Source organism: Chiloscyllium plagiosum, chromosome 25 (assembly GCF_004010195.1).
Source record: "Chiloscyllium plagiosum isolate BGI_BamShark_2017 chromosome 25, ASM401019v2, whole genome shotgun sequence".
NCBI classification, from domain to species: domain Eukaryota; kingdom Metazoa; phylum Chordata; class Chondrichthyes; order Orectolobiformes; family Hemiscylliidae; genus Chiloscyllium; species Chiloscyllium plagiosum.
In genome coordinates, this window is record NC_057734.1 from 42,382,136 (window position 1) to 42,393,106 (window position 10,971).

Genomic DNA, 10,971 nt, shown 5'->3' on the forward strand with positions numbered 1-10,971 from the left:
GTCCAGAACTAGATGGCATAGGTTTAGGGTGAGAGGGGAAAGATATAAAAGAGACCAAAGGGGCAACATTTACACGCAGAGGGTGGTATGTGTATGGAATGAGCTGCCAGAGGAAGTGGTGGAGGCTGGTACAATTGCAACATTTAAGAGGCATTTGGATGGGTATATGAATAGGAAAGGTTTGGAGGGATATGGGCCGGGTGCTGGCAGGTGGGACTAGATTGGGTTGTGATACCTGGTCAGCATGGATGGTTGGATTGTGCTGTACATCTCTCTGACTCTATGACTCTAAATGAGGCATCCCCCATTTGTGTGTCCTGGATCTGAGTTAGGCAAATGCCTATTCTTCAGATTGAGTCCATATACAGCGAGCTATTTCTTGTTGTCTAGTGTTCTGACTGAGGTTCAATTAACAGGTTCTCCTGCCTTTTATCCTGTGCCTCAGGAATCCCTGTGGACGGACTGGAATGAGGGGTAGAGGACTCTTGGGAAGATGGGGCCCTAATCATGCAGCAGACCCTATTGTGACAAGGTATGTGCTGTTTGTCTGTTTGGGAATCTCCTTGCAATCATCCCGCATTTCAGAATGTGGAAAACGAAGAATGAGGCTGTTAAACAGGGACTTAAAGTGTAATGACTGTCAGCAACTGGTGCTCTGCTTTGACTTGGGCACATTAAAGCAGATGGCGACTGTACTACCATTTGGGTCAATCAGGGCTGACCCTTATAGCTCTGTGACTCCATATCCAATAATCTTGCCAAAAAAATTCTTTAAATCCTAGTTTTCTACTTTTTGATTCAGTCATCAACCTCAGCAAGTTCATGAGAGCTGGGGATCCAGATTTCATCTCACATTATGGAATCATCTATTTCATGTTATTGTCGTCTTATAGCTCAGCTCTGATTTTAAGGCTGTCCTGCACACCTCCGGCAGAGGAAATAGTCTCTTTCTCTTTACTCTGACCTAGCAAACACTTTAATTGACTTAAAGTGCGGTTCAGTGGTTAGCACTGCTGCCTCACAGCATTCAATCCGAACCTCAGGCGACTGTGTGGGGTTTGCACATTCTCCCCGTGTCTGCGTGGGTTTCCTCCGGGTGCTCCGGTTTCTTGCCACAATCCAAAGATGTGCAGGTAAGATGTATTGGTGATGGGAAATGCAGGTTTATAGGGTAGGAGTGGGATGCTCTCGGAAGGTCACTATGGACTTGATGGGCTGAATGACCTGCTTCCATACTATAGAAATTCTGTGATCAAGATCTGAGCCTTATAATGGCTGAGATGTTAGTTTCCTTTTTCCCTAACTTCACTCAATCTGAATACTTAACACTTCAAATCATTAGAGCTACCTTACTGATCTTGAGAAGGTACGAAACCAGGAAATATAATTCAATTATATTATCTTGAAGTCTCTTTTCCAAAGTAAAAAAAAAATCAATTTTCTTATTCTTTCTTTAGAACTAAAATTCCAAAAATTTAGATATTTGAAATTATAAACGAAGCCAACCCAAACCAATCATTCTCTATGACATTAAGTTCTAACATTAAAGAGAGAAATTAAAACAAGGGAGCTAGGAGTAAGGAGCAAGTTCTCACCCAGAATGTAAGAGTTGTAAAGTAATACAGAACTACTGAAGCAGACCTAATAAATTGGTTCAACAGATGGAAAACTAAATTATATTGAAACAGATTTCAGGGTAACCACAATAAGCACCAGGGAGCTCGAATGTACCTGTGGTGCTATATTTTGGCGTTTGTTCACAGTTTTGATTTTAAAAGCTGCACATTTGCTTCAGAAAATCATTACTGAGGTTGCAATGTGGTATATTTTGACAGGAAGTCAGAGACTGAGTGAGAGGATGGACGGGATGGGGGGGGGGGGCAGAAATGTGATAATCCTAAACGCCTGGGGGTTAGCAAAGTAACTGGCTCCTCCCAATTTGTGGCTATACAGTGAGACTTGGAGGATGAGAGATCTGAAGAGGTGCTTTTTGTTGCCACTGATTAATGACTAAACATTTCTCTGAAATACTGTGTCTGGAGTGCTGCATGTGGGTTCAAACTCTCCCTACAGGGCCTGATGGAGAACAGTCTTGAATGGGAGTCTTGACTTGGGGCTTTTTGGAGGGGTTGGGGTTAGGGACGCAGACTTAGGGCACACAGTAGGGGCCTTTTCACACTGTGATGTGAAGAAATCTCTTCACATAGTTGGCGGTGATCCTGTGGAATTCTCCACAACATAACGGCTGTGGAGGCCAAATCATTGAATATATTTAAGAGAGAAAAAGATTTCTACAGGTTAAAGTATCAAGGGATATGGCAAGAAAGTAAGCATGTGGCATTGACTATACATGTTGAACGACAGAGTCAGTATGATGGGCCAAATTACCCACTCCTGCCGTTACTTTCTATCTCTCAATATTTTATCCTCTACATATACTTAATGACAAACTTTGCATATAGCAGCTGGGTTAAGTGTTGGTTTTGTATTTCTGTAGTAATAGTGGATATACTAAACTGGGGTAAGGTTTGTAAAATTGAAGTTCAAGGATTGGGATGAGTGTCACGTTACCAGCATATCTTGTACTGTAAAGTGTGTTGCTAAGATACTCGATGCTAGCACTAACTTCCTGATGGCTGTGGATGCAGCCTCATTAAATTCACCGGACTCTGGCGACAGCTCTGTATCTCAGGAACCTTTCTGACTCTTGTTTGCAGATGGAAGAGGGAGGCTGGAAAACCAATAATTCACAGTCACTGTGGGAAGCCCATCTTGCAGTTTGTAGCAATATGTAGAAGAGACAATGAGGAGTGGGCCATTCCTGGGGTAAGGAAGGCAGCAGAAACTGCCACCCTGTCGAGTCTGACTTGATTAAGATTCCAACTTGCTCCCTGGTCGCTTAACTCGTAAACAATCTGAGACTCTGATCATTTCTGTGATCTTCTTTCTCTCTCCAGTTTTTCTCTGAACTATGTACTTTTGTGCAATACAGTTCCTGATATATTTCACATGCACAGTGAGCATTGATAGCTAAAGACTTCTCCCCAGCCCTGAGCTTCACCTGGTGCAGTAATGCAGATGATTGATCCTTTGCTGGTCCCCTCCATCTCTCTCTACAGCAGTACCATGAAGCACTCAGTAACAATCAGATCACAGCCAGAGCTTAGTCCTACATACATCCTGTATCAAGCAATTCAATCTTTGAGCAAATGTCCCCCTTTTGTCTCTCATTTTCCAACAGCTCTTACGAGTGGGGTAGAGGCTCCCACTTATTTTGGCTGCACATATACATATATGGATGATTGGACAGTTCCAACCCATCCCCAGTGCCTGAGAATTTCCCAACACAAACTGGATTTCACTTGGGAATCTCACATGGGTCAAACCACACATCATGTTGGAGTAGGCATGTATGTTGAGTTTGAGAGATGATATTCGGACGCAAGAGAGGAAGGTTGAATGTGCTAATTTTCAGATTGGCACCAATTCAGTCTCCAGATTCTGTCTCCAGGGACTGTGTGTGGAAAGCAATCTCTGCTGATTTCTTCTTTGAAAGACACTGGATGTACAATTGAATATGAAGAAGACAGGAGGTTATAAGGACAGGTGCAGTCCCAGTGATCTGTCCTGAAACTGTTGGACCTGTTTGTTTCTCCTTACAGGGAATGATAGATCCCGGTGAGAAAGTGTCAGTCACTCTCAAAAGAGAGTTTGGAGAAGAGGCACTGAACTCCCTCGAGTTACCCAAAGCTGAGAGACAACAAACGAAAGCATTAATCGACTCCCTCTTTCAAGCTGGAGAGTTGGTGAGTAACATTAGTATTTATGTCCCAATTCTACATGCTGCGACATGGTCCCAGGGAGGTAGAAATATATAGGATATCTTTAGAACTATCGTTTAACTAAAATTTTTTTGTAAACAGCTTTCGCTCTGATGTTTAAGAATGTGATTTGGGTCACATGCTGGGGTAGGCAGTTTTTTAGCCTTAGTGTATTGCAAAGGCAATGTTTTATGTTGGAGTAAGTGTGTGCTAATTCTAGGAAAGTGTTGACTTTTGCCCAGGTACTGTTGGTTGGTTGGTTGGGTTGCCTGTCAGCACCGCCATGTCGTTCCCAAATGGTGGCTGTTGATGCTAAAAGCCCAGAAGCCAAATTATAGCCTGTTCTTGGAGAGCTCCACCTGCTGGCCATCTGCAAACTGCGGACTTGACCCATCCTGGCAGATCAACTCAGGGGATCATCTGGTCCAGACAAAGGGTGGTGTTCTGCAGTGTCAGTACGCATGAGATGGAGTCATAGAGATGTACAGCACGGAAACAGACCCTTCAGTCCAACCCGTCCATACTGACCAGATATCCCAACCCAATCTAGTCCCACCTGCCAGCACCTAGCCCATACCCCTTCCTATTCATATACCCATCCAAATGCCTCTTAAATGTTGCAATTGTGTCAGCCTCCACCACTTCTTCTGGCAGCTCATTCCATACACGTACCACCCTCAGTGTGAAAAAGTTGCCCCTTAGGTCTCTTTTATATCTTTCCCCTCTCACCCTAAACCTAAGTCCTCTAGCTCTGGACTCCCACACCCCAGGGAAAAGACCTCCCAAATCCTGTACTCAATACTCTGACCAACAAAGGAAAGCATACCAAATGCCTCCTTCACTATCCTATCTACGTGCAACTCCACTTTCAAGGAGCTATGAACCTGCACTCGAAGGTCTCTTTGTTCAGCAACACTCCCTAGGACCTTACCATTAAGTGTATATGTCCTGCTCAGATTTGCTTTCCCAAAATGCAGCACCTCACATTTACCTGAATTAAACTCCATCTGCCACTTCTCAGCCCATTGACCCATCTGATCAAGATCGGAGATGATTAAGGAAGCTATCCCTTTGTATAAAGGAAGGTAGTGGAAGGTTACGGTGACACATTTAGCTGAGTAAACAGTTACCAGAAGCCGAGAGACAACAAATGAAAGCGTTAATTGAGGAGAAACCTTGAATAGATGAATTCCTTAGACTGAATGGCCTGATTCTGTACTGTTTGTCCTTTGTAATCCGATATAAATGTTTGATATTGTACAGTGGGTCCTGGAGAGTGAGTGGAGAGAATGGGAGATGTTGTTGGATGGCTGGTCAGTTCCTCCATACTTAACGGAGAAAATTAATCCAGACTCAAGTGTCTGTGATAAGGGATAAGGTTAGAATAGAATTAGGTTTATTGTCACATGTATTGAAGTTACAAAAAAAACAGTAGATTAGATTAGATTCCCTACAGCGTGGAAACAGGCCTTCAGCCCAACAAGTCCACACCGACCCTCCGAAGATTAACTCACCCAGACCCATTAACCACTGACTAATGCACCTAACACTATGGGCAACTTAATGTGGCCAATTCACCTGATCTTTGGACTATGGGAGGAAACCGGAGCACCCGGAGGAAATCCACGCTGATACGGAGAATGTGCAAACTCCGCACAGTTGCCCGAGGCTGGAAGAGTGCAGTAAAACATGTACAATGTCATCGACCCATGGCGCCATCTTAGGTACACAGTACCTAGGGACAAACCTTATGGACAAAAAAATAGAGAAAATAAAGAAAAAGTTTACATTACATTACAGACAGACATAGTATAAGTTAGGAAAATAAGACCTAAAGCTAAAAAAAAAGAAGACATTGCAGTCTTTCTACAAAGGCTTCCACATGGCCTGACCAGGCTCCACTCATTAATACTTCAGATAGTGAATGGTTGGTTCCAAGTGCAGCTCAGTAGATAGTATGTGGTAAAACACAGTCTCACAGCAGGGATTCAGAAACCGTCGGGTGCACTCCCCTGGTGAGGTGCAGTATGAACAGTTCTAACCTTTCTTTAATTATCATAGAAGCATAAGGAGGAGGCCACTGGAAGGTTGATGATACAACAGGGAGGAAGGCACCGATAAAGGCTGCTTCAATCCAGCTGGGCAAGAAGAATGTTCACTCGATTTATGTCTAAGAACCTTAGCCGTACCCAAACTCAGCTTCAAGGACCAAACTGTGGAGAGTAGGATTGTGTTGTGAATGAAAACAATGCTTTGAGTCTTCCCTCCTGTTGTTCTTTAATCAGTAGTTTGTCCCACATGTGTGAAAGTTTTATTAATTATCCCAGTATATAATGGATAAAATGTGTTTGTGTAATAAGTGTTCAGTTCACACTGGCCTTTGCCTGTGCTGAGAAGTATAATTACATGAGTAATTGGTGTAGGTGGTGGAGCTGTTGTCTTCCAAACAGACAGTTCTGGATTGGATCACAGGCTGCCTGGGATTAAAGTCTACTCCTGATGGTTTGTTGGAAAATTGGCCTTTTGTTGAAGGATTCAAGTGCAGCTAGTTCACCGGCGTACCCTCCCACCTATCTCGTGTTACAGTGGTAATGGAGCCAATGATGAAGCAGAGTAGTCAATCCCTGTTAATTATCCTATAACATAGCTGGAAATAAATAAATAAAAATGCCAGTGGTGAAAAGCTTTGCCTGAAACAATTTTGAATAATCCAGACAGCACCAAGAGCAGACTGTTTGTAATGGGCTTGTGTTGTAGGATCAGTTGGCTCCTCTGCCAGTCAGGTGGCTTTGCCCAGTGTCGCCCCTTCCCAGGTCCTTAGCTCTCGGCTCCTAGCCCTGTCACCCCAGTCCCCACCAACAGTGCTTCCTGCCACTCTGTTGTCTAACTTGGTTCTGCTGAGCTTGAGACTCTGTTGGCCTGATATTTGCTCTGTCCCATTCAGTCCTCCAGCAGGCTTGCATTTCTCTAACCTGTTCACTTGCTCATCTCCCTCGATCACTCCCAGAGTGACTCAGTGATTAGCACTGCTGCCTCACAGCGCCAGGAACCCGAGTTCGATCCCAGCCTCAGGCCACTGTCTGTGTGGAATTCACACATTCTCCCCCTTGTCTGCGTGGGTTTCCTCCCACAATCCAAAGATGTGCAGGTTAGGTGGGTTAGCCATGGGAAATGTATGGTTACAGAGATAAGATGGGGGTGGGGGGTGAGTCTGTGTGGGATGCTGTTTGGTGGGTCGGTGCAGACTCGATGGACTGAATGGCCTCTCGGCACTGTAGGGATTCCGTGACTTCTCAATATCTTTTGTCGTGACATCTTTTGTCGGTCACGAATTTCATTTGTTTCTTGTGTCAAACTGCAAGCCAGCTTATCTCAGTGGGCGGGTGAAGACAGTAATGTCAGAATCCAAAATACACAGTCACTTTGAATAATCATTGAGTTCTGCCTCCTCAGGTCTACAGAGGATATGTGGATGATCCCCGGAATACTGATAATGCTTGGATTGAGACAGTGGCTATGAATTTCCACGATGAGGCAGGTAATTATTCTTGCTTTGGCTGTGTTACTTTTTTTTTAATCTCAGGAAGGAAAATTGAGGACTGTCTTATCCTGAAGCTGACCTTGCAACCTGCAGACCTGCTACAGTCAATGCAGTAGAGAATTTTCATCTCCTTTTGGCCCTCGCTGGTGCTGTAACTTGCTGCCATTGTTCATATACATTGTCTCTGTTACAGGAATGTTAGGGACAAGTGTTAGGCCAGGGCACTGGGCATAACTCTTCTACCATTTACCTTTGAAGCCTGTCATTTAAACTTGAAAAGACAGTACCTCTGACAGCGCAGCACTGCCTCAGCACTGCGTTATAGAGTTATCCCAGACTATGTGCTTCAGTCTTGGAAGTGGGACTTGAACTCCCGCCCTTGTGAGGACATTCTGCAACCGTGACACGGCAGACACAGGCTAATCGAACTTGCAGACCGCTTCATGTGTCTCATTGAATGGCTAGGCCAAGGCTTAGGGCAGCTGGACAATTCCAAGTTATCCACTCTTCCACAAAATATTAATACCCTTTACAAAAACAGAAATTGCCAGAAAAGCTCAGCCCACCTGGCAGCATTTATGGGGAGAAATCAGAGTTAACGCTGCCAGTCCTTCCTCAGATTCTTTTAGGTTTTATCAATATCCGTTATATTGCAGATTGTAACGTGTATTTGATGTTTATTAATTTTCTGCCATGCGTCGCTCCTGGCCATAGTAACTCTCATGGGAATATTTGCTCTGGTGATGTTTGGGTCCCCCCTCCGCCTCTCTTTCTCTCTGACCTCTGTTAATTGAGCCACTCTTCAGTTTGGAATTGGTATGGACAGCAATAGAGAGGCATCTGTCCCTCTTTCCTCATCCTGTGTGCTTCCTCCCCCACCCCATCTCCCTCCCCTACACGGTGTTGGTCTCCAGCCCCTTTGGTGAGTTCTTCTGCCCCTTCTCTTGCCTCAGGCGACAGCGTGGGAAAGCTGAACCTTCAGGCGGGTGACGATGCAGGCGCCGTCAAGTGGATGGACATCGACAAGCGGCAGAGACTGTACGCCAGCCACGCCGAGATGCTCCACCAGGTCACAAAGATGAGGGACGCTCATTGGTAACAGACTAGCTCGGAGCCTTTCCTAACCTGAGGTGTTCCAGTAGGAATTGCTAACACGAGAGGTGAAACATTCACAATTTGCCTTCGAAACCACCCCCTTTTTGCAGTCAGGAAATCATTACACAGAAGAAACCTTTCCAGGAGAGAGAGAGAGAGAGCAGCTTTAATGATGTTTTTAAACTGCACTGTGTTTTAACTTTGGAGTGGCACTGAATGGATTTTTAGACCCTCACATCCTTACAGACCCTCTGTATTGTTCTCTCTTTTTACTCCTTTGTTTGCCCCCGCAGTCCCCACACCTCCCCCTGACCAGGTGGCTTGATCCCAGCCACGGCTTGTGCTTGGTTGTGATGAGAGGCTGGTGACTGATACATTGGTATCAGCTTGCTGCTGGTTATTGAGGCTGCCTTCCAACTTGGATTTACATGTCTGTTATTTCCTGGTCCGGCACACAAATGACCAATATGCTTTTTGGGGGGGTGAGGGGGGTGCAGATGATCTAATATTCCCAGAGTCCCCCTCCATTGGGGCTTTCTGCCCCCTCATACCTGTTTCTGTTTTTGCAGATTAATACTTAATTTCTGCCTGGGATTTGAGCGTCACTGGCAAGGCCAGCATTTGTTGTTAATTCCTGATTGTCCTTGAAAAGGACAAAGCGACAAAAGGCATTATTGTGATTTGTCAGCAACTCGATTATCGCTGTACCAGGACGGGAGAGGGCAAGTTTGACAGACTTGACAGTCTTTTCCATCCCACCCATTACTGTGTTTTTATATTCCTGGTATGAACACTTCCCACTACCTGTCAGCAGGTGGTGCCGTTGTCCTGTGTGACAGATACTATCTTGGACAATATGGGCAGGGAATTAAAGGAAGGTTCAAAATGGAGCTGTGGGTGGATGGTGGGTGATTGAGTTTCTTCCAGAAATGAAATGTGAACATTAAAGACTCTCTGAATTTACAGTGTGAAGATGTGTCTTTATTAAGATGGATTGAGGGAAGAACCGCTCCATGTTGTTCTGCACCCCAATCGTGTTGATGGTAGTCTGTCAAAAACATTGTGTAATTTGAAACACAACCCGCCTGTGTGTGTGTGTGTGCGTACAGTATACAGTCTGAGGAGGCAGCCATGGGCCTGCTCGCAAGCCTCTTGCTGTTGCTGAGACACATGCTTAAGGTTGCCATTGGTGAGCTGATTTTTTTTTCAACCAGTTTACAACATTTAAACAGCTTAGATTTACCCAGACCGGGAGAAAATAGCAGCCTTGAGAATACTACACGTTGCGGTTACTTTGTGGTGCCTGGCATCTGCTTGGCAACGTGTCGCCAACACTGCTTTGGCATATTCCTTAAGAATTCATCACTTCATGCATCAAGCCCCCCACCCAGTTGAACATTATTTTCCCCATCTGTGATAATTCTGTTAATAAATAAACAGAAAATTAATTTCCCTAATGATTTCCACCCCCCTCCAAAGTCACTAGTAACAGCAGCCCAGAGGGTAATCTTTAATTCCTGGTGAGCCCAGGATTTGTGTGGAGAGGTAATGAGTTGGGCTCAGTGCCTTCCACAATGTGGGTTCTGTACCCACTGCATGAGATGGAAACTTTGGGCACCATGAGCCTGCCTTTATTATTGATCATCTGCACACTATCCTGCCCCGTGGACTGGATCTCATGCTGATATTCTGGCTGTGTGCTGCATGTGCTGAGGTATCTGCTCACACTCCCTGCTTGTGAATTCCTCTCTCCATTTCTCAGATTCCATATTGTAACTGGGTTACGTATTAAGTGACAGTTAAACATTCTTCATCACTCCGTCTCTGAGATTATTCTAAATCGTCTCCGTATAGGTTTAAGTTTAAAGATGACTGCATGAAACAAATTGGTGTCAATATTCCTGGACCAAAGAGGGAACAAATCATCAGCAGAGTTACTATTCCTGGTTTGTTGTTACTGATTTTCTCCAGAGTATTGAGAGAGATAGAGAGAGACATACACACATGGAACAAGTCAATTTCTAAAAGCACGGTGGCTCAGTGGTTAGCACTGCTGCCTCACAGCACCAGGAACCCAGGTTCGATCCCAACCTTGGGTGATTGTCTGTGTGGAGTTTGCACATTCTCCCTGTGTCTGCGTGGGTTTTTTCTGAGTGCTCCGGTTTCCTCCCACACTCCAAAGATGTGCAGGTCAAGTGAATTGGCCATGCTAAATTGCCTATAGCGTTAGGTGCCTTAGTCAGAGGAAAATGGGTCTGGGTGGGTTACTCTTCAGAGGGTCGATGTGGACTGGTTGGGCTGAAGGACCTGTTTCCAAACTGTAGGGAATCTAATCTAATCTTCCCACCTTACAAAGTGAAAACTACTGCTATTTGTCCCTTATTGTTACTTTGTAGGATGTCATTAGGTTTCAATGCAGGTAATAGACCCCAAGAGCACTTTGCACAAAGTAAGCTACTATCCAGGTTTATTTATAACTTAGAGAATCAAAGGATACAGACAAAGCATATTGGA

The 10,971-nt window shown here is 44.7% G+C and overlaps 1 protein-coding gene across 1 annotated transcript in view; it reads left to right on the forward strand.

Moving 5' to 3' along the window:
- The window catches only part of LOC122562791 (ADP-ribose pyrophosphatase, mitochondrial-like), a 14,050-nt gene extending 4,621 nt beyond the window's left edge, over nt 1-9,429 (forward strand). The window contains exons 3-7 of the mRNA XM_043715982.1: nt 446-532; nt 2,718-2,826; nt 3,663-3,806; nt 7,275-7,359; nt 8,316-9,429. Coding sequence (XP_043571917.1) covers nt 446-532; nt 2,718-2,826; nt 3,663-3,806; nt 7,275-7,359; nt 8,316-8,461 — 571 coding nt within the window. The 3' untranslated portion in view covers nt 8,462-9,429. The remainder of the gene's footprint in view (nt 1-445; nt 533-2,717; nt 2,827-3,662; nt 3,807-7,274; nt 7,360-8,315) is intronic.
- Nucleotides 9,430-10,971: the final 1,542 nt, after the last annotated feature.